The sequence below is a fragment of the Accipiter gentilis genome, chromosome 9 (assembly GCF_929443795.1).
Source record: "Accipiter gentilis chromosome 9, bAccGen1.1, whole genome shotgun sequence".
NCBI lineage: Eukaryota > Metazoa > Chordata > Aves > Accipitriformes > Accipitridae > Astur > Astur gentilis.
In genome coordinates this window covers 24,216,548-24,239,453 of record NC_064888.1, presented here as the reverse complement: position 1 = coordinate 24,239,453, position 22,906 = coordinate 24,216,548, and the positions used below count along the sequence as shown (strand labels likewise).

The 22,906-nt window shown below is 48.4% G+C and overlaps 1 protein-coding gene across 3 annotated transcripts; it reads left to right on the top strand.

Annotated features, from left to right (window-relative positions):
* The first annotated feature begins 3,510 nt into the window (after nucleotides 1-3,510).
* Nucleotides 3,511-22,417, top strand: CXCL12 (C-X-C motif chemokine ligand 12). Of its 3 annotated transcripts, XM_049810849.1 has the most exons (5): nucleotides 3,511-3,631; nucleotides 8,899-9,016; nucleotides 12,443-12,529; nucleotides 16,227-16,324; nucleotides 18,232-22,417. In XM_049810849.1, exons 1-5 carry the CDS (start codon nucleotides 3,571-3,573, stop codon nucleotides 18,261-18,263), a joined length of 396 nt encoding a protein of 131 aa, XP_049666806.1. In that variant the 5' UTR covers nucleotides 3,511-3,570; the 3' UTR covers nucleotides 18,264-22,417. The 3 variants fall into 3 exon arrangements, with proteins under 3 accessions (XP_049666806.1, XP_049666807.1, XP_049666808.1); XM_049810850.1 differs by lacking the exon at nucleotides 16,227-16,324; XM_049810851.1 differs by lacking the exons at nucleotides 16,227-16,324; nucleotides 18,232-22,417 and having other exon boundaries at nucleotides 12,443-16,220.
* Nucleotides 22,418-22,906: the final 489 nt, after the last annotated feature.

Sequence of the window (22,906 nt, the reverse complement as noted above, 5' to 3'; positions counted from 1 at the left end):
ATTAAGGAGGATCACAGTCAAATAGTATTAGTGAGAACAAGATGAAAACAGGGGTACTATTATCCCAAGCTGAGAACATTTAGTTTAATTCTTAACTCACAAAAAAGTTTCTTAGTAATAATAATAAGTTGTGCTGTACTGGCCAGGAATGGCTTACTTTAGACATGATCTGTGGGGATTTAAAACAACTTCAGATAATAATGATTTCATTGCTGGGTTATGCCAGTCTAAAATTCTAAGCAACAGAAATGTTGCCATTGCCTCGTTTAAGAGGAAATGTAATTTGATACAAACACACTAAAAATTTGGAATATTGTACTATTAAAAAAGGCTGTCTCAAGCCGAGTTGAAATCAACAGTAGGTCTATTTAAGGTTTCTGAATTCATCCTTTCTTTGTTAGCATTCAGATAAAAGATTAAAGTTACTGGCTATTAAGGAGCTCTGGCTGCAGCTGGTTTGGGGGTGGGGGTGGGATTCAGCCACCCACCTCATCGAGGGGTGTAGACTGGATTTTTCGAGCATTCTGATAAACACTGGTCAATTCTGTGGGAGTTAACATTAAGTTGAAATGAACTTTTCACGGAATTTAACACTTGCCACGTCTTTAGACTTCCCTTTTACATGTACAGTTCGTTCCAATTTCCCTAAGTTCATAATTCTAGATTTGGGGGGGCAAACCATAAGACCCCCGCTGAGGGTTTTTTCCTTGTTCTGATTTGTTTTATCGTTTTGTTGCTGTTTAAGTCTTAAACTCAGAATCGTTGTACCGTAGACAGCAATTTGTTCTTGAGTGACAGAAAAGAAAAGAAAAGAAAAGAAAAGAAAAGAAAAGAAAAGAAAAGAAAAGAAAAGAAAAGAAAAAAAAACCCCAAACCAAAAAAACCCCCAAACCATCGCAGTTCGTAAAAACTGGTCGGTGTTCAGATGAGCTCGGTTAGTAGCAGGAACTGCAGCATCACACCAGTGAAGTCGTGAAGGCAGCCCCACTGTCCGGGGCTGTATGCCGGCTAGGTCTCCCGTCCCTCGCTCTCCCCGCAGCCCCTTTCAGGGCTCTCGGGCTTTGTAGGCTTGGGTTTGCTCCGACCCGAAACAACACTCGTCCGCTTCAGGGTACCCACCGGGGGAAGTTCTGGGCACGGAGCAGGCTGGCCTAGTCCGGTAAAATCGCCCTGGCACAGTAACCCCGAAGCTTGCTTTGATTTCCCATTCCTGCACAGTAGAGAATGTACCTCTGGATGTGTGCAGGTGTGTGCAGGTGTGCCCGGGGGGGAGAAACAGAACGCATCCCGCAGCCGTGGAAGCGGGACGGCGGCCCCGGGACCCCCCACCGCCCCGCCGGGTTCCCCCCTCCCGGGCCGGCCCCGCCGGAGGCGGCAGCTCCGTGCCGCTGCCGGGATGCAGCCGAGCCGGCCGCGCCGGGGAGGGGGCGTCGGGGAGGAGATAGAGGGGTGCTGCCGGGTGCCGCGTCCCGCGTACTCCGACTCCCTCCTGCTCGGGAGGCTTGGTCTCCCACGCGGAGGAGGCTCTGGCAGAGGGGAAGGACAGCCGAGGCGGCCGGGGAGCCGAGGCATCCATCCATCTCCGTGAGGAGAAGAGTGCGAGTGAGCCCTGTTTGGAGCTGGCTGTGCTCGGTTGTCCAGAGGTGTAGGGAGAGCCCACGTATCTGCATGCTGCAACTCTTCAGAGCCAGCTCCAAAGGTCTGTCCAGGTATTTCCTAGGATCTAGCCAGTTTTCCCCTTCAGTTACAACACTTGTGGGTGTCTGGGGATGCCAAGGGGGAGACTGATACTCAGATTTAACTCTGATCTCGTGCCACATCCATCCAGTCTCTTTGATAGATCCTTGGGCTGTTTTCCTCCGTGGCAATAGCAACAGCAAAGACACGCTATTACTCTCTTATGTGAAGTGCCGTGTGGATGTCCCCACGTGCCAGCCACAGCACTGGTGGGACAGCAGCACTCCTAGCAGTGTTTGCAGTAGGATTACGATTCGCTTCTCCCATCCCTGTAGAATGTCACAACTGTCACGGCAGTTGCGGTCAGGCTCACGGCACTAGTTACAATTAACTATTGGCCCTTCCAGTGCATTGGGCTCCTGCACTACTGTGCTAGCTTACCTAAAAGAAAGGGGAGAGAGCAGACCAGACTAAACAAATTCAGCGCTCATTGGTAAGCAGGGTCAAAGAAATACAAATAACTAGATTTAAGGAGCTGGATGCGTGTCAGAGAGGGAGCCAGTCCATGACCCAGTGTCAGCGCGAGCATTTGCCCTGGCCATTAGAAACAAGCTGTCCTCAGTGAAGCGGCCACGGGTTGTTAGCACAGGTGCAGGATTTGGGCCCCCCGTTTCCAACCTCATGAGCTGTGGCTGAGAGAGTTTGAAGTTACCCAGAGTATTAACCTGCGGTGCTGCTGTCTTCGGTGGCATCGTGGACCTGTCCTTTAAACACCTCCAGACCAGGATTAGCTCTACCCACTCCCCCCCTCTCTGTCCCAACCTTACACCAGGGCGCCTGTTTTAAATGCAGCCGAGGGGTCCAAATTCAATCAAAGCCTCAATGTTTATCTAAAGTATTGAATGGCAACAAACAGGGCCCCGTGGGCTTGGACTGCAGACAGCGTGGACATGCTTAAGTCAATTAGACTTGACAGTGCTGTAATAGCTCAGGGCAAGCGGTACCCCTCAGACCTCCGGGCTCTGCAGAGCTATAGGGGCTTTCAGCCCAGGTGCCAGGGAGCCCGGCGGCATCTGCAATACAAAGGAGGCGAAATGTGGCAGCGAATGTACAACTGGGTTCAGCTAAGACGGGGAGAAGGTGGTGTTTCGAGTTCAGCGTGCAGAGGCAAAAACTGAAAGCCTCCCTCTCTCGTTTTGCTCCCCCCCCGCCCGCCCAAATCCCCAGATCAACTTCTGGGAAGATGCTTCGTGTGAGGCGCTGGATGAGATGCCCTGGGCGCCGGTGTAAATCTAGATTCGCGCCCACGGGAGTGAAGGGGGATTTTCCTCCTCTTCCCGGTGTGAATCCCGGCTCAGTCGTTACAGGGTACGTCCCCACAGCTGTCCCAGCTCCAGCAGCTCTGGTTCAAGAGCGGTGGGGCCGGCGCGCCCAGAAGGGACCGGGGCTGGCCCAGTTTGGTGAGGAAACTTTCTCGCCCCCGGCCCGGGCTGGATGGAGTGACCGTGATCGCCGCTCCCCGCAGCCCCAGCCGCCGGGCGGGAGGGACCCCCGGGGGGGAGCGCACCGCCGCTGTCTCCCGCGGGGAGGGCTCGGGTGGCGGGGCTGCTGGGCCAAGCGCTGAGCCCGGGGGGAAGACTGCCGGCCTGACGGAGCGAACAGCGGAGCCCTCGCTCTTTTGGTTCCTTTCCAGGCATTTTTAGCAGAGGAAGGATGTAATAACATGCCACGGGCAATAAATCATAGGCTAGCTACTCCCCCTGGCTCCCCTCCCCCAGCCCCGGCGGTCCCGGCCCCTCTATAGAGGGAGGGGAGGAGGGGACTCCAGCAGAGCGCCGCAGCCGCCGGGACGAGCAGTCCAGCGCCGCCCCGCGCCCCGCCAGCCGCCCCAGCATGGACCTCCGAGCCCTGGCTCTGCTCGCCTTCGCCCTGGCCATCGTCTCCCTCTCGGAGGGTAAGTGAGCTGCCGGGGCGATGCCGCCCCCCCTGCCTGCTCGCCGCTCGCACCGCTCCTGCCTGCGGGCGCCGGGGAGCCCGGCCGGGAGTTACGGTCCCGCGGAAATCCCCGCTCTTCCCCGCCTCTCGCCGCAGCTCGCCCGCTGTCCCGGCTCTGGCTCCCGCCGCCGCTGAGATGCGCGCGTCTGGCGAGCCCCGGGCGACAGCGGTTGTGCGCTGGAGCAGGCAGCCTCCCTCCCTCCTTCGCTCGCTCGCTCGCTCGCTCGCTTTTTTCAAAAGAAGGCCGGTCAAAGCGGTCCGCTTTGCCAAACTTATCCCAGATTGAAATCGGCTGGGGGAAGACTTTCAGCAGCGCTCGGTCCGCAGGGAGGCGGTTTGGTTGCAAAATACGCATATCGGTTTCCCCTTTAAAAAGGCAGCCCTAAAAGTTACAAGAAATGAGAAACAGGCGGTCTGTTCTGTTCCTTTTCTGTCCTCCGTCGTGATCTATCTTCCTTCGATCAGGGCAGAGCCGAGCCAAAGCGGTCACTCAGCAGGCATTCGCCGCACCCCCGGCGAGGGTGCGCGGAGAGGTTTCGGGGCGGGGGGGCGGAGAGCTGCCCTGACGAGAGGTCTGGGGAAACGCGGGCTGGCAGCCGGCGAGCGCTGCCGCGGCGGCGTCTGTCGCTAGGGCAGCGACCCCGCCGCTGTCCTTCCCGCACCGCGCTGCGGCCGGCTCACGGCCGGCCGGCTCACGGCCTCCCGCCCCACGCCGGGCCCCGCGGTCCTGCGCCTCACCCCCGGAGCCCGGCCGCAGCGGACGGCCCTGGAGACGGCGCCGACCTGCGGCTCTTGCTCCGCGGGCAGCGGGGAGCCCCGTGCCGCGGGGGTCCGGGGCAGCGGGGACCGCGCGGGGCAGCCGCACTCCCCACGCGTGCCGGGGCGGAGGTCCTGCCCGCAGCCTCTGGGCGTCTCTCGGGCGCTCCTCCTGCGGCTGGCTTCTCGCCCGGCAGAGATTTGCCACCTTTTGTCCCCTCGTCGAACGCCCGCGGCTAGGAAACGAGCGCCCTTTCAAGTCCTCCGCTCCCGTGTTATTCTCCCATTCTGGAGACCGAAACTTGGGTGCTCCCCACCCAGGGCGGCAGAGGATGCCCTCCGGTGCCCTCTTTGTTTAGCCTGAGAGAGTCGATCGCTCCCGATAGTTTCGCCGATGCCTTTCCGCAGAACTGTCCCAGCAGCAGCCCCGTCCCGGCGAAGCGCACAAAAAGCCAGCGCGGAGCAAGGACTGACCCAGAGCGGCCCCGACAGGCAGACCCGGCCAGGTGGGCTCAGGCCCCCGCCGCTTACGCCGGCCCCTCGCCCCCCGCTGCCGCCAGCCCCCCGCCCCGCGGAGCGCACATCGCCCGAGGGGCGCCCGGGTACCCGGAGCAGGCTCCCCCCGCCTCTGCAGGCCGGCGTGGGTCTGGAGCGAGCTGGGGGAGCTTTGCCGGCCCGCGTCGGCTCTGCGACCCGGACCGGAGGGGCGGGAGTGGGGGGCCGGGGGCTCAGGGGCTCTCCCTCTCCTCGCCTCCCCTCTGGCAGCGCTTAACCCAGGGCTGGCAGGCGGGCAGAGCTGCCCGGCTGCACCTCGCTTCGCTCCCTGCGCGGCAGCGCTCCTTAGCCGGCAGCAAACGGCCGCGGGTAGCTTTATGGCAGGGTAAGCGTGTCGGGACCTGGCTACCCGAGTAAGGAAAGGGCTTAAAAGGGTTAGAGAAAAACTAGTGACAGACTCCCACCGGCTTGCAAGTGATAAGAGTGAAGTTTTTTGGCTACTTCTTTGCACGTCACATAGTGCTCTCAACCTTGATCCAGATGAGGATCAAGCAGGGCTACCTTGCCCCGGAGGGCAGGTGAGCTCTGAATCCTTCCTAGCCACCCTGGTAAAGCTGTATCTGCCTATCATGGCCTCTCTTCCCAGGGAAATGGAGCTGTTCTAGTCTTAAAAGGTTGCCAGCCCTCTCCTGATACTGGCAAAGGCACCCCTGGATGAAAAGAGTAAAATGATTTTGTCTGTTCATGCCCAGCCTGCTTGCCTGGATATAGCTTCCCTCTCCATTCAAGCACCCAGAGCTTCACAGCCAGCACAGCAAGTTACTGTAACTTGGTAACTTCACAGCAGAACCCTCAACTCACTTGTTTCCTTACTGTCCACTTCCAGCGTGGATAAGGCAAGGCAGATCCCTATGAGGTGAAACAGGTATTGTCCAGTATTGATAAGTGGCCAGCTTGTGAGGGAGGTTTTTGTGAGCGCTTTGTCTCTAGAGAGAATTTGCCAGCAACAGTGGGTGTTCAGAGCCAGCCAAACTCATCTTGGAGTTAGAAAACAGTAAAACTATTTATTATTTAAAAACCCCAAACCCAAGAACCCTTTGAACCCTTCTAGTCAAGACCAAAAGAGGTGTTTTCTTTTTCTTTTCGTCTAAGGAAATAAGGCTGAAGGAATGACATTGAGATGCCTGAATAGTGTCTGGCTCTTCCATAACTTTTGACTATATTCACCTATTTCAACCAAATGTGTCAGACAGATAAAGGTCTCAAAAGCTGTATGTACCATCAGCTTCATGAAAACTGGTGTTTTCATGTAACAGTGTGATTAACAGACTATACTAATTTGTCCTACTGAGAGAATGGCTTCTGCTTGTGCTCAGTGTTTATTAGACAGCAGAGACCCCGCAGAGCATTAACTCCTGCAGTACAAATCTGTAGAATAATTGGCTTAATCAGCTCTACTGTGCATGGAACAATTTGTTTCAAATTTTGAAATAAGGAAGGTGTTTGTAAGCCTCAGAGTAAGACCAGAAATGTCCCCTTCCCAAATGATGGCCCCCAAATGGCCCCTTCCCTCTCCTACTGTAGGATGACAGGGGTTCATGTGTTCGGATGTGCCTCATGCACTAGTTTTCCCTGGGTTTCAGCCTTGCTGAGAGCAGGGTGAGCCATAGACAAGCTCTCAGAGCCAGAGTGCTGGAGGGGCAGTGGCAGGAGATATTGGCTCCCCGTTAGTGACGCCGAGAGCTGACCCGGTTGGTGCCTGTGCTGCCGCTCCGTGGTGCTCAGCACCTGTTGCTGATCACCAAGCAAGGGGCACAGAAACACCAAAGGAATTCTTGTGCTGGGAGGGGAGTTGTCATTCCACCTTGCGTTGGGGTGACAGAAGAACACTGAATGCTGGGGCTTCCCCTCTTCCTTGTTGTGCTGGATGCCCTTTCTTGGGCAGGAAGCAACTTTGGGACTCACGGACGTGTTAGTCATGGTTAAACTTTCTCTGCCCCTGATTTCAAGTGGTATGGGTTTGAAAGTCCCTCCCCCAGTCTCAGAAAGGACAGGATTGCATTCTCAGATCATAGATCTGAACAGTTCCATCTCTCGCATGTTTTTTAGGGTAAAGCTTGCTTAAACTTGGTTGGTACAAGCTTGCAGAGACACTTCCCCTGCAGCTGTGCTGAGCGTTGTTGTATGACTGCATTCAATTTCAGCCTCCCTTTCCAATACAAATGCACTGATACGTAATAACTACGAGGCACAGATTTGCAGTGGGAAATCCTAGTGCCTTTCTCCCTCCTTTCCACATGAGCACTGGTCAGTCTTGTGCATGTTCATGAGGCTCACCCTGCAGCCCTCCTTCCTCCTCCCCCTGCAGATGGGAGCTTCTCCCATTTATTAACTCATAGATGATATCACTGTTTGGACTGCCATAAAACTGATAGAAAAAGTCCTCCAATTTTGTTAATTTATAGTCCAGATCCTGGTGTGAATCTGGAGGAACCCTGCTCCCACTGATGAATTCCTCTCTGCCCATCTACCTGTGGGATCTGATTCTGGCTCATCACTTGGTAGAGGCACTTGGAAAAAAAGGGTTTTCCCTCCTGAGGACAGAGTAATTTCAGTGTTGTCTGGGGTTATAAGTGCTAGAGACAGTCATTGGTAAATGTGCAATGTATGCAGATCAGCTGCACCTTGAAAAGCTGCCTCTTTTCTCACCTTCCTAGACGGCAGTTTAGGGATTCCAAGCCTTTCCCTGCTCTTTAGCTCTCCATCTGCCTGTAAGGGAACTGGGTTTGGATGCTACAAGTGCTCCTGTATGGCTAAATAAACAAGGCTGCAGATTGCCACGTGGGATCTAAAGCCCTGTCAGATATAGATCTGACCATCTACAGCATGAGCCAGACTTTATGGGTTAGGTGTATGAATTTAATTCCTCCCAGAGGCTAAAAACTACTCCACTAGGAAATTGTTTAAAATCTTAGGCAGCTCCTTCTAGATTTCCAGTCAAGGCTTCTGTGTTTGTATTTTAGCGTGCATGGAGCTTTGAAGCTTACACACAGCGTGAGGACCTTATTTATGTGCACTTGGTTGCCAGCAATTGAGCTCTCCCATGGTGAAATCAGGTAGCAGGACCGTGGTGAGCACCAGGCTGCTTTTCTCACTTGCGCATGTATATACATGGCTGATTTTTAGCCTAGGGGGCCAAACTTAATTCTGTCCCCAGTGATGCCAGTGGCAAAACTCTCATCCAGTCTGGTGGTCCCTGATTAGTACATGGAGAGCGCACTGCCTGATAACTCTCCTTGATTGCCGTTACTTTGCCACGGGCTGGGACTTCAAAAGACTCCAAATCTCTCCTGCAAAACCACTGTGATCTTGCATCTCCGAGTCGCACCTCCTTGCGCGAATATCTTGGCTGGGAGTAAAGGTTGGCTGTAGTGGGGAAAGGTCAGCCGCTGGGCCCTGGGAAAGCCTGAAAGACTCGGGGCTTTTCTGTAGCCAGTAAGTCCCCCGTGAAAAGCCTGCACCTGAGCCGAGCCGTTTTGATCTGAACTCTTTGGAATTCATCTCTTTCTTCTGGCTACCTTCTAATTTGGCCTCGGGTCAAAATCATTTGAGGAGAACAACACTGAGGACAAGTGCCCCCTCTTTTGGCCTTTATCTTGTCTAATTACCAGGAGCATCCCTGCACAATGGAGCGGCTCCTTATGCTAATCTCTTCTTCTTTACTTATCTCTATTTTCTCGCCCTCTTCTTTTGTCTTCCAAAATCCCACGCACCGTTATTGAAAGACTGGGTACTGGGGTAAAAGGATTGTGCTGTGAGCTGTGGGCAAATGCTCTCCCAAAGCTACAGCTTTTCTATTGCTTTTTTTCACCTGCCTAGTTGGAGGGAGTTTCTGTCAGCCCGGGTCTCTGTATCTGTGTTGCTGACCAGGAGCAAGAGGGAGTAACGTGTCCTTTCTCTCCCCATGTCCCGCAGAGAAACCCGTCAGCCTGACTTACCGATGCCCCTGTCGATTCTACGAGAGCAACGTGGCAAGAGCCAACATTAAGCACCTCAAAATCCTCTCCACACCCAACTGCTCACTTCAGATTGTGTAAGTCTCTTAGTCTTTTCAGCTGGGTGCAAGTCTCAGGTGTCAAAAAGGAGAGTCACACAGCTGGTTCCAGCTTTGGTGGCTGCAATTCGGTCCGCCTCCTGCCATGATTTCCAATTCACCTCTTCACCCCAAGTGGACCCTGCTTTACCCCACACATAGGAGCCCAGCTAGATGTTCCCCAGCCGTGTTCTACCTCTGTGATCTCCCTGTGACTATGTGATCCCATGTCCTATTCCCCCATGGTTATGTGAGCAGGAATGTCAGACAGGCTGTCCATTGCCTTGGACGTGGGGCTTGACACCTTGAGGAAAAGACTTTACAGTGGTCTGAGTCTTCTAATGCTCCACTTCTCTACAGAGAGGAGTTAAACAAGCAAAAGGAATTCCTGGATTTCATGTTGCCTCCACAGGAGGTACAGACCCTAAACATGTGCTGGCCTGATCTAGGGACACACTTACCAGGCAGTGACTGACTCTGGTAACTCACAGGTCGCAGCAGGACAGAAATGATGGGTTCCCAATGGAAAATAACTCTTCATTTTTGCTGAAAAAGAAACACTGATTTTCAGGAAAAATTGGATTGTAGATTTGTGTGTGCAGGTGTGTGTTCTTAAGAAGGTCTTTTTGGTTCATTTGTTCATGGGTGACCCCCTCCGTCCTCTCCCCAAATTCAAAATCTTCAGAAGAAAAAAAATAGCATTCATCTTTTCATTGCAAGGCAGCCTTACTACTATCAACCTCTGTTGATCTCTGTAAGAGTGACTAGATTGAGTTTCTGTGCAGAGCTCCCATCACTAGGTCTGTCTTCAATCCATGTCGAGCTCTTCCAGTTGTAACTCAAATGCTGTAGAAATCCATTCCTTGTCATCCAAAACACTTCTGCACACAGAAAACTGATGTGGTTTCATGAGATTTCTCAGGAATGTACAGATATATTGAAGAGCATGTATCCATTCATTAATCAGTTTTTAGTCATATGGGTTTTTTCTTTTTTAAACCACTCTGGGTAGATCATACACATTTTCTCATGTGTGATTCTGCCTTAGGATTTGGTGGAGGACAGTGAGAAAAATGTAAGCCTCAGCTGAGAAATAATTTCCTTTCACAAAAATGGCAAAACCAGCTGTGACTAACTCTGATCTCTACCTATAAACAGTTTAGGAGGCAAGCATCCAAAATGCAATAGCGTATGGATTTGTGCTCTGGGACTGCCAATGGATGTCATAAGGGTCCCAGCACTAAGGGTTTGTAGAGGATTTGGAATTTTCTGGAGTAGTTTCAAGAAAATGACAGGCATTTAAGACAGGATAGACTATACATTTATCTCTTAATTAACGTGGGATCATAGTCATTGGAGATAGATAAGAGCATGAAATGCAGAAACACAGACAAGTCATGTTCTTGTCCACTCCTGACCCAAATGTGTTTGTTTGCAATGTGATTTAGTGGCACACAGAACACATGAAACACTTTAAAAAGTAACAAAGTAAAAAGTACCTTACTTTAAAAAGTGAGGTACTTAAAAACTTACCTCCAAATACCGCTGAAACATCATGAGTTCAAACTAAGTCTTTATCGAAACAGAAACTGAAATGGAATCAAAACTAACATACAAATTTCTCATCTCGATGGTTTTGAGCACACTGTGAATTTAGTGGATATGCATTATACAGTGAAGGTGTAAATAACTTAAAAGCTACCATTTTCAGGAATAGAGAATCTCAGTGAAATCATAGTGTTTCAAGGAAAGATTTTGTATTTTTTTTTGCACAAGTGCATTCCCCTTTATGGTTGAGGGGAATTGCACCTGAACAAAAAGCCTAAGAGCAAGCTTTTGTGTTTGGTTCTATTGCAAGTCATCTCTTCAAATCCAGAAATCTCCTCTGTCGATGTCTGCTTGTACAAAGCCCACCCTAAATTCCCTGCTTTTCAGCACAGGGAAATAGGCATTTTTAGCATGCAATTAATTGCATCTTAAAGCAGACACCTAAACCAGTTCAGATTAACACTCCACACAGTTACTTAGGTCTCTGCTGTGACTGTACAAGGAGCAGGGCCTGACAGGCTCAGAAATAAATGTCTAAAACAAGCAGTGTCTTAATATTAGGTGAGAGGAATTCCATTGCATGTGGCTGGAGGCTGGTTACGTGTGCTTTTGGTTCTGTACCCTGCGAGGCCAGCTCAAGAGTTCCCAGGCATTGCTAACATCAGCAAATCCATTCTTACTCTCTGTTGGTATCACTTCACTGGAAATACTCCAGCTTGGCACTGCTGTAAGGGAAATATGAATTAGGCCCATTCATCTCTTTATTGGCGCAGGGCTTGCAAGACTGGATCTTCGATGTGTTTATGTTACAACTGTGTTGTTGCATAACTTCAGACCAGGGAGCCTTTTTGACCTGTTATTTCTTACGCCATAGTTTTGTATTCTGCAGATTTAATTTTATGAAGTGGGGAACACTTTGGCTTCAATCCAGCAAAATGCTTAAACAAGTACTGAACTTATTCCTGTGGGTATTTCCATGAAATTGCTGTTCTTGGCATTTTTGCATGGCAGGCAGGCTATTTAAGGGGAAATTTCTGAGCAGCTGAGGCAGAGGCAGGTTGCTTTGGGGAAGGAGGAAAATCACAGCACTCTCGAGAGGCCCCAAGATCCCTGGAGGGCGAGACCTGCTGATGCGGGTGAAAAGGTATTTGTACTGCTTCTGTATGAAAGATGCAGATAGCCCAAATCACAAATTCACAGGGAATTCAAACTAGCTAAACAGTCTGGTGTGGAAAGTGCAGCTTGGACATCCAGGAGAAACCCCTCAGGGGGTTTCTGCTTTTGTTTCCAGTGCTGAGTGAATACAGGAGGGAAAACTTGCCTCTGGCACTATGGTACTTGTAGTTGTCTTCCTGCCTGCAACCTGTTAGTTCAGTCTTGTATAAAACAAAAAGCTAAGGAGTGACGAGACCCTTTCAGAATGTCCAAGAGGTATGGTTTGGTGTCTGTCCTCGAAACCTGTGAAACTTCAATTTTGGGTTGAATCTGAAAGCTGTTCTTAATTAATTCCTTGCAAAAATGACCTATATTTACCATATTAATATTTCCAAATGAAATCTAGCTGCTGTTGCCACTGAACTGGCAGCCCAGCTGTGAATTGGAAAACTTAGATTCGATTCTGTATCTGTCCAAGCACCTCATGCATTCCAGTACAGACAATAAGAATCAGCATCAGAGGAGGCAGATAGTACCAGTGCTTTGAAACCAGGGACATTTACAATAGGTGCCTTGAGGATGACAGGGATAACCCATCCTCTTCATGGGTTAACTGAGAGCAGCACTGGCACCCAAAGAAAATAAGGCATCTAGGGGTGGATGGTGGGTGTGGGCTGAGGAGCGTTGCACACTAGACTCACTCTGACTTTTCTCCTTTGGCAGTGCGAGGCTCAAGAGCAACAGCAAGCAAGTGTGCATTGATCCCAAGTTAAAGTGGATCCAGGAATATCTGGAGAAAGCTTTAAACAAGTAAGGCAAGAGACAAATGGACTTAACAGCTAACATCCCAAGTTATTAAAGGGTAGAACATTAAGGGCTGGCTTTTACCATGTGGACAAAGCGCTCGTGGAATCAGATATTGTTTTGAAGATGGGTTTGGAGTTGACCTAGTCTGTATAAAAACAACAGCTTCTAGTATATCCTAAATGTTAAACTAAGAATTTGCCAGGGTTCGAGGCAAAACCTATCCTAATGAATCTGTTCTGGGGTCCCCAACTCATCCTCTTTTAAAAAAAGCCGTTCTCCCAAGGAAAATGCTTCCTTTATGTCCCCCCTTTCCCAAGCCAAACTACTTACTTCAGAATCTATATTGTTCCAGTTTCTTTGGAGCCCCTTCTCCATGTTACACTGGGGGTCTGTTTGCACAGGCAGCTGAGGCCTAGGGGGTCTTGGTGCTAAAAATTGTTTCTCTGCTGGCCAGTGTGGAGCGCTATTAATATCAGCCAAGGCAAGGTGCGCTGCCATGAATAAGGGTCTCCCAGAAGGCCAGAGGAACACCAGCCATAGTTGGCAAATTCAGATTTTTAAAATCTATTTTTATTCCCCTTGAAAGTGGGTGATCATGGCTACTCTGAGGTGGACCCAACCTATCTCAGTTCAATTTTACCGTGAGCAAGAGCAGCACAGAGAACATTTCTGTGTTGAGTTGCAGGGGAGGGCTCCAGCCTTCCTGGGATGGAAGATGAGACAAGTGATGGTACAAAGCATTTCCTTGCTTGCCCAGAGCCCTGGGCTGCAGTTGATCCAGCAGCGGCATTTTGGCCAACAAGCCTACCTGTGCACTCAGTATCCCTCCCACCCTTACCACCACATTCCCACCCCTCAGTAACTGGCTGTAACCGTACTGAACCTTGCCCCCCCCCTGCATCTGTAGGGTAAAGGCAGGGCTGGAATCCAGTCATTTGCAAAAGAAATGCATTCTTGGGGAAGTGTGGAGAAGGGTATGGCCCCAGGGCAGATGTGAGGCAGTACGGGGTAGCTGAATGCCCTCCGCTGTTTGCTTTGTCAAACGCATCTGCCAAACAAGAGGTAGAGTTAAAAAAAAAAAAAAAGTCATCTTTGTTCCCTTGTGTTTTTACAATAAGCAAGGGGAAAAATGCTACCAGAAGTAGAGAGATTCCTCCATGTGTTCCTTTTGGGACCACACTGGGGCCAAGAGTGAGGAGGAGGAGGGAAGGAAGCCAGCTAAGAAACTGATTGTGATTCCAGCCCTGACAGCTCTTCCCATCTCATCCGATGCTCAGTGCCTTCTTGCTGCCAGCACTCAGCCCTGTTGTCCTTTGGGCAAATTCTCTGTAGAGGTAATCCAGGTTAATGCTGCCAGGACGACTTTGGATTTAGGCACAATTGAACCTAAGAGCAGGATGTGGCCCGTGCTGTCTAGGGGCTCCAGCTACTTTGTTTTCCAACTTGGGAAAATCTTCAAGCCCCTGCCTAAATTTCTGTTTGCTGTCATCCCCAATGAAGCCCTTGGTGCTGTTTGTAAGACCTGAAACTTAGGAGGCACTTAAGAAGTAGGGTTGGGCAAATGTGATTATGTGCTCAGGTCCTGCCTGTCTGACTTAGGGGAACAACTCATCTGGAACATGTTCTGCTCTCACTTCCACTAGTAAAGATCTGTGGCCAGCTCTACTGAAACCAGTGAGCCTGTGCCTGATCTCCACCCAGATTCTGGGTTTTGTTTACCTAACACTAATCCAGAAGCAATTCTGCTAATTTGGTGGATTTCATCCTGGTTTACATTGAGTAACAGAAGAGAATTTGGTCCCAGCTCTATGAAATAAGATGACAGAAAGCATATATCTCCATCACCTAATCCTGTAATCATGGCTTGTTTTCATTTTCCAACTAGTAATGCTAGCACCAGTGGCATTTTCATGCTCCGCAGACAGTCAGAGCTCTGTCTGTAGCATTTTCACAAGGCATGTTTTTGATATATTTTAGTGCACAGCTTTGACTTCTTCAATGAAATGTACTTTGGAATATATTTATAGCGCATCAAACAATTCATATATTTGAATTGGAGCCATATGAATGTTGGTAGTTTAAAACACCGATATCCCTCTAAACTACTAACAGCTTGTAAAATAAATCTATATAGATCTATAAATGTTAATGTAGCTATCAATTTCAATCAGCCATATATTATATTTTTTCACTTGTACTGAAATTGTATGAAATGTGACATTACCCTATATGCACTAGCAATAAAATGGCTAATTGTTTCATGTTATGAAAACCCAATTGTACATGGGAATTTATTTTTCTGGAATAAAATCAATACGTTTTTTAGAAAGGGCTCTTGTAATTGCTTAAGTAAAATCCAAACTGTCAAGTCATCTTGATCTATACCAGTGCTTCAATACGAGAGTATCTTCCGTGTTATAATCTGCAGCTAAGGGCAAGGAAAAGTTCATAGAATATAGTAGTCCAGTACAGTTGATTGTGAAACCAGAGATGGTTTTTGGTAGGGAATTATTTTGCTCACTAATTCTGCTTAGTCTTTATTATTGCTTTATATTCATCACATCTCCATGTAATATACACACTTATGAGACATCGGTAAAATACATTCAGGCTGTCAGGAATCCAAATTCCTTAACTGGCCTTAAAAATCATTGTGCAGCTGCTGTGGCCACCATCATTCCACATTCATCCATTTTATAGACAAGGGGCAAATCAGTCCTTTCTTGAAATAGCTAACAAATCCTTTATCACTTCCAGGCAATTCCAGTCATCATTTACAGCACATTGACTGCCTTTGCCTTCTCCCTTCACACAAGGATATGCAAAATCAGGCCCTTGCAGAGTTAACATAGTCCAAAATAAACAGAGACCAGCCTGTCCACTGTCATGTTAAGGTAGTCCTACCTCAGAACTTCCCTCAGTCTGAGATGCTGGAGTCCATTAAGCTCAGCGGCTACTGCTGGCACAGACAAGAGAGCTGATGGATCTGGAGATATATAAAAAAGTCAAATAGGAAAAACCTTTCCCTTGAGCCCCCTGGGAGAAAGGATGGGAAACTCCCAACTTCTAGGGTCTGACTGTGATGGGAGCCAAACCCTGCTGCTGTCTTCCTACATGGTGTTTGTAAACCCCAGTCTGGCAGCTCTTCCTAATTTCTGACCTCATTTGCAAATAAGGGCTGAAGTACAAGACACTAGAACAGCTACCTCCCGGCACTCCACTGTGCTGGGTGAATGCCCCACATGGTGGGGGATGATGTAGGCGGCTATCTTTACAGCCTTGCTTTAAGGCACCGAATGCCCACAAATCCCATAGAGTAGCCACTGGTTCTTGTTGATGTCAGTGGGAATGCTGGGTGGGAAGCCAGAAATCCAGCCCCCCTCTGCTCTGCTTTCATTGTACCTCAGGGGGTACCATGTGGATGGTGAGGCTCCTGGCTGACAAGTTCTAGCAGGTGTTTAGGGGGGCTTTGGCATTTTGGGAGAAAGAATTGTTCTGACCTCAGAATTTGCAAATGTCCTGTCACCAGGGCACTTTCATTTGCCTAGCATTCCTCTGAGGCAGAGGGTATATGAAAGGGGATGTTATCATCATTTGCACCCTGCAGGCAAAATGTGAAGGGACCATAGGATAAATGTGAATAAGGCCTTTGTATATGGATAATTTATGGCAGTCTTTTTGTATTTTTCTTTTAATTTAGACCACGTCATCGCACTCATAAAAAAAAGCAACAGAAGAAACGGGGCCCACTCTGCCCTTCACGTGCAACACCAGTAAAGTCTCCAGGGAGAAAGAATGGTAGGAGGCATTAGTTTCTGAGCTGGGATACCTCAGGTTCAAGTCCCTGCTCTTCCACTGACCATCCTATGTGACCTTGGGCAAATATATTAGCCTATCCAGACCTCCATTTTTTTCCCCCACATTTGTTGGGGGTAACATCTGTACCTTCCCTGCAAAGGAGTATTATATAGAAAAAAACTTCAAACAGGGGCAAAGTTCAGCCACAACAGAGGTGGGAAAATTTTGCCATTGTAGAGATGGGAAAATGGACACCCAAGGAGGCCAAAATAACCCTGAAGCAAAGCCAAAGTCAAAACCAGGGTAAAGGTTTGGAAGCCCTATTTCTTTTGGCTGGCCATATTCCTCTGATACCAAACTGAGAGTTAAACTATAAGTAAAGCTGTGAATTTGTCACTGGTGGTTTTTAATGACAAATGCAGCACTGGGTGGTGACAACATGATTTGGTGCATTGGTGACTGGTTGACACCTCTCCTATGGGAGATGCTAGGCAAGTCCCAGAGAACCGTGTTACATATGTCAATGCTCTGGATGTCCCAGTTGTATTTTTCCTACCAGGTGTGTCCTGCCTTTCTGCACCAAAAGAAGTAGGGTTACTAGTGTGGGATATTGGCAAAGATATCTTAGGAGAATTTTGCTCATGGCTTAGTCATCCTCTCTATGCCTGGATGGGTTTTGCGAGGCTACCTTCACCGAGAGTAGTCGCAACTGTCTCTGGCTGTGGTCACGCAGTCTTAGTTGTCCAGCAGACATTGAAAGGGATTTTTGTTCTGATCCTGTAGATGAGAAAAAACATCCTGGGACATCAGGGTTTTTGAATACCTGGTGTTCACCCTCTGACACTTATAACTCAGCCTTCGTGACCTCATCTAGCTTGCAAAAGGCCAATCAGCCTGGAGCAGGAGTCGGGGTCACTTCAGACAAAACCTGGAGGCCACCAGCACAGATTGGCTCCTTGTTCTGAGTGAACCCTGCACACAATACCCTTGCACTTTGCTGTGATGCCTAACCCACCACTCCCTCTGGGTACTGTGCTGAGCATGGGAGACTCAATTTGTCTGCCTCCTACCCTGAGATCCCTACCTCTGCACTTAACGCCTCACACATCTACTGTGCAGCATGTGGGTGCTCGCCCTCCCCAACATCCCACCTTCACTGGGCAGCTGGTCGCCACAAGCTGTGATGTGGTACCCCGCTGCTCACGGCAGGTGAGGTCCCAGAGCTGGGAGGCCATGGGGATGGCTCCTGGCTGGGCAGCACACTCGGAGACCTCTGCCCTCCAGCCACACCATGGTGGGAGCTAAACACTAAGCGCAGAGCATGGGCTGTCCTCTGTGTTCCTCCATCCTCACAGAGACCTGGCACCCTGTGGAGCTGCAGTCCATGATCTCCAGCAGACCTGTGGGGTAGGGGCAGGTAGAAGAGGCATTCCCAGTGCCACTTGCTGCACTACTGGGGCTGCTCACAAATGATTAATCCCTCCTTTCCCTGGTTTTCTGGGGTTTTTTTGGTTGTTTTTTTTTTGTTTGTTTGTTTTTTTTTGTTGTTGTTGTTTTTTTCCTCCCGAGTCTCTTTGCCCACTGATAATTCTCTGCTCTGGCTTTCAAGTCCAGAATAAGCTTCTTAGCCAACCTTCCTCCTATGTTAGCTCTGAACACCTTACTAACTGTGATGAGCACAACCTGCTCAAAATAACTCCCATTGCTGGGTTTGCCCTGCTGGGACGCAGTAGCTCCTTGTGGAGAACTTCCCCCAAAATGTTTGCCAAATACTAGTTGGAGGGGCTGCAAAAGAAATGCTTTTGGGTTAGCCCAGATGCAGATTTGCTGTTTGACTAGGCCTAATATCAAAGCTTTTGCAACTGAAACAAATCTTAATAGTGTTTCACTCTGTTCTTCATCAACAGGAGGTTCAAGATGTAAGAGGCAAGCGTTGTAAGCCGTCTACAGGATTTCTTACTGTAGGACCCAGAGAGCAGATAACCAGTATTAGGGAATGAATACATTTCACTGTTATCATACAGCACAAAAGCAACGCTTCATGCATTTCCAAAGGTTTTTTTTTGTTTGGGATTTTGTTGTGGGGTTGGGTTTGGGGTTTGGGGATTTTTTTGCACAAATTGGCTTGCTTTCACAGCGCTATTTTTATATAGTAAGATGTAACTATTTGAGAAAAATATGTTTTTATACAGGTTGGTTTATTACCTAGCACTGAGGGCAGATATGAATTTAAACTAACCCTATGTTATTATATAATATTTTACTTCCTTTGTTATGTAGAGGTCCTGCTTTATTTAACTTTCTTTTGGTTCATGCAAGTCTCCTGGAGTTTTAAACTTAGAAGGACATGAACTGTACAGTGCAATGAACTTGTGTAAGTAGTGGAGGAACTCCTTGCCTCCAGAAGTCATCGAGGCCAAGAACATAGGAAGGCTAAAAAGCATCAGACATTGATGAAAGTGAACAGCATTACCATGGGTGGCATTTATAGGTATTCTGGGCGAGGGATTAAACTCAGGGCTACAGGGCTAAAGCTCTTCACTGAAGATCAGAGACCTTGGTGAAAGCTGCGAGCAGCTGGGTCAATGCACATCTGGTATTGCAAGGTGGTAGTCCTTGGTTCGTAGTAGATGTGTGTGTTAGGAGCCACAACACTTATTTGATGTCACCTGGCTTTTCCTATGTTCCTGTGTTTCTGATGACAAATTTTAGCACAAAAAGGAATGGGTTATTAAAGGTCTAACCACACAATCATGTTGCAAGTTGCTGGAGGAGTCAGATACGCTGCCACGCACCAGGTGTCTTCTCCCACCCATCCAGAGGAGATGGCTTCAGCTCACCTGCCTTGCTTTGCACTGAACTAGGTGGAGATGCATTCAGTGAGCCTTCACCAGTGACGGCTGTAGCCTCAGCTACTGAACGGTCACATGTACCTGAGGGCAGTAACATCTTTGATTGCTCCGGAGATACCTAGAAGAGGATGTCTGGCCATATCTTTGGAGAAAAGAGATGCCTGGGGCAAGAGAGGGTCTGCCCAGTTTGCTGAAGGAGTGGTGTTTCTCAGGTGTGGAAATGAAGGCCAACACTCACTGTTCATCAGCTGTCATGGCCCTGTTTGCTGGTGAACAGGATAGCCTCTGGAATTTCCTTTGCAAACTACACCCGGGGACAGGTACTGCTTCTTGCATCAATCCCCTCTCTCAGCCAGAAATTTCTTTCTTCTGATTCTTACCTGTATACACAATATCTTTGCTATATAGTCTATGGAAAGACACCTGCAGTACTGTGATAATCATGGTATGCTGGGCACTGGGATCCGGGGGCAAGCATATTTGTGCGGCACAATGCTTGTGTTTGTATGTATCTGTGTATGTATTGTAAACAAAAAAAGTGTTTCAAGATTGTATTTTTTTTTTGGAGTGGGTTTCTTCAAAAGGAATCTTCCCTGCAGCCTGTGCTGGGAACACTGAGAGGGGTGTTTCACTAAGCACTCCTTTTTGTGGCAGGCATCTTTAGTGCCAAAGGGGCACTTTGGCTAGCCAGGGACTAGCTTATTTCCATGTGGATTCAGGTAAAAATCTTCTAAGTATTTTCCTTTCTGTGAAACAGTGCTATTATGGAGAGTGGATCAATTGGGACCATACCACCTCATTTGCTTTAAAGTAGAAACCAACTGCTGTGCCTAAAATGTCTGTGTGTGATTTTGACATTCCTTCTATTGTTATCATTACCAGCCTGGTGCTTTAAGTAGATTGTGTCTCTGTTTTGAAAGGTCTGATACCACTGTACTTGATGAGAATTGGAGTGTTGATTTAATGTGAGTAGGATCAGATCCTCTCTTGTAAGGGTAAGGACAGAAATAACTTTTATGAGAAAACTAGAGTTTCTTGTATCTTCCCTGGACTGTTCTTTATATCCTAGGTTCCATCTCCTGTCCCCACACATGCACCTGCAATTGCTAGTGGTTTGCCAGAGGCAGACATATGAGTGTCAAAGGCAGGAATGACTTTGGGGAAAGTGTGGAAGAATCTTCGTTCTGACACAGACAGAGCTTGTCCTTCTCGCCCAGGAAGGTGCATTGTTCACACACGCTCCCCATCAAAGGATAGCTTGAGGTCTGATTGATCGCCGCTGGAGTAAACAAAGAATTAAATAATCTCTGATTTTGATTCAACAACATACCTTGCTAATGATGATAGGGGCCATGAAGGTTTTGTTTCTAGGGGAAACATTGGCTTTCCAGTGAAAAGATGGGGTAGGTAGGTGTGACTGTCCAGCCTTGCCAGCGCTCTGCTGCAGTCCTCCTTAACAGGGAGTGCATCTGGGGTTAGCACCTGCGGGGAGAGGTCTCTGGGCACATGCCACCCCCACATTACAGCCTGGGCAAACAGACTACTTCGACAAGCATTGAGATGGGCAGTGTCGGAGCACCTGGCCCAAACCCTGGGGTTCCAGCTCCGCACAGTAAAGCCAAGTAGCGGAGGTACTGCGGGAAATGGGATCACCTGTCACCCTTCTCTTTTGGGGGCAAACTAGTGAGTGTTGCAGGTCTGGACCGTGCTAAAGGAAGGGCATTTGCTCCTGCGAGAAATGTGTGAGTAGCAGCAGGAAGGAAAGGGACTCCCTGCAAGGCTTACGGCCAGGTGGTGGTTGTCTGGGTGCCCTGTGGGCTGTCTGCCTCTGGCATTTCTTGAGACTCACGCTGTGACCTGAGCCCTGGCACTGCTGCGCTGGTGATGATTCACTACTCATGTAGCTGACACCACCCAGGGCATGGGGCTGCTCTCAGGGGCCAGCACTACGGCCCTCCCTTGCCTGGGCAGGGTTGAGCACGGTGTGAATGCAGGGGTGGCGCAGACCTGGCCAGGAGTAACCGAAGACTTAAGTGAGAACCTGATGAAAGCTTTCTCTTGCTTCAGACCAAAAGTCAACCCTGAGTGGGAAGCTTTGCTCTTTGCCTGACATTATTTACATGATGCATTTGGAAAAGCAGCCGTGCCCTTCACACTAGAGAAATCAATCACTCGGCTGCCCCAAGCTCCCTGTGCTATCCTGTGCATTGCACGCTGCTCCTCTTATGCACACCACGGTCTTAGCAGGCTGAGAAGCCGCACTAGCAAAAACCCGCTTGGGGAGAGCACTTGATTTTCCTTTCTGCCTTTAACTGTTGACCAAAGACCAAATCAGGGAAAGGAAGAGTGGGGAGATGGGAGTGGTGTAGGGACAACAGGTGAAGAGGAGGAGGGAAAAGGGATAACACTGAACTGGTGCTGAAAAAGCAGCTTCCATAAATGTGAAACCATCATGTGTGGTATTTTCAAAGTGCAGCTGTCGAATCCTAAGGTTGGATTGTTTTTTTTTAAATAGATGGTATTTATTGCTGTGCCAATTTTTTATTTATACTAGCTTTCTACTTGTATGTATGAATATCGTATCTGAATTCTGCCTGAGGAAGGATGAAGGCTGACTTTCTGATGTGTTTTTAACTAAGGTGTTTGAGCAATGGTGACTGTTCATTTTGCAATGAAGGCTATATTTGAAGTTAAATATACACATTACCTTGAAAATGCGGTTCCTATAGAAGTTTTTGTTGCTATTTTCCCTTTGTAGCATCTAGAGGGTTCTTCTTTTCTCTGGCAACTTGGTTTCAGTGACGTGATTTATAGTAACCAGGGGTCTGTGAGAACTCATCACCTAAAATCTGAATTTTTTTCTTTATCAACAACCCACCAAGACAAGTCTTGTCTGCGAACAGGAAACTCTGATAGCCACAGAGAAGAAAACATGTATCATGATGAAGGGACTGCATGAATCTCCCATCTTCCACTCCTTAAGAACTCAGTGTTGTCAGAATGTGGTATATACTGTACTTTATATTTTTATTAAGTAAAAAGAAATATCTTCCCAAATAATGTGAAAAGGGTTTTGTATTTGCGTTCCTGTAAGGCAGCTTTTATGGAGGAGTTATATTACACTTTTGAAATTACTCCTTTCACAGAATATTTTGAAAATAAACACTTTTTTATTGGAATTTCTCCCATAAATATGTATGCACTTAAAATTTTCTTAATAAAATTGTGTATCTAAATGAAATTATTACTTGTTTCTAATTTTTTTCTCACATACAAACAGCAAAAAGCTTCACATCAGAAAAAACATTCAGATGTAGTTTGTGTCCATTTCAAGGATGCTTCCATGTAGCCCCATGGGCTCAAACTCTCTGCAGGGAACCTGAGGCAAAGTGCCCACGGGGTTTGGCAGGGAGCAGCAGCCTAGCAGATTGAAATGTGCCATCTTCCAAAGGAAAGGTTTAACCATTTGCTCCCTGAACAGAAGCCCAAACTTTTTTTTTTAACTCCCCCCCTCCCCCCAATTTGTGTTCTGCAGCAGGATGACTTCAGTAGAACTGAAAAATGTGACCTCTTTTTGCTCCAGGAACAGGAATGCCATCGTCATCTGTGCTGGGGAAAGGATCGTATCAGGGGATGCATTTGACAAAAGAGTAGATGTTGTGAACAACACCCTCCTTGGGGCTGGTTTTCCCAGGGCACAGCAGAGTCAGCCTTCAGTTTGGAGGTGGGG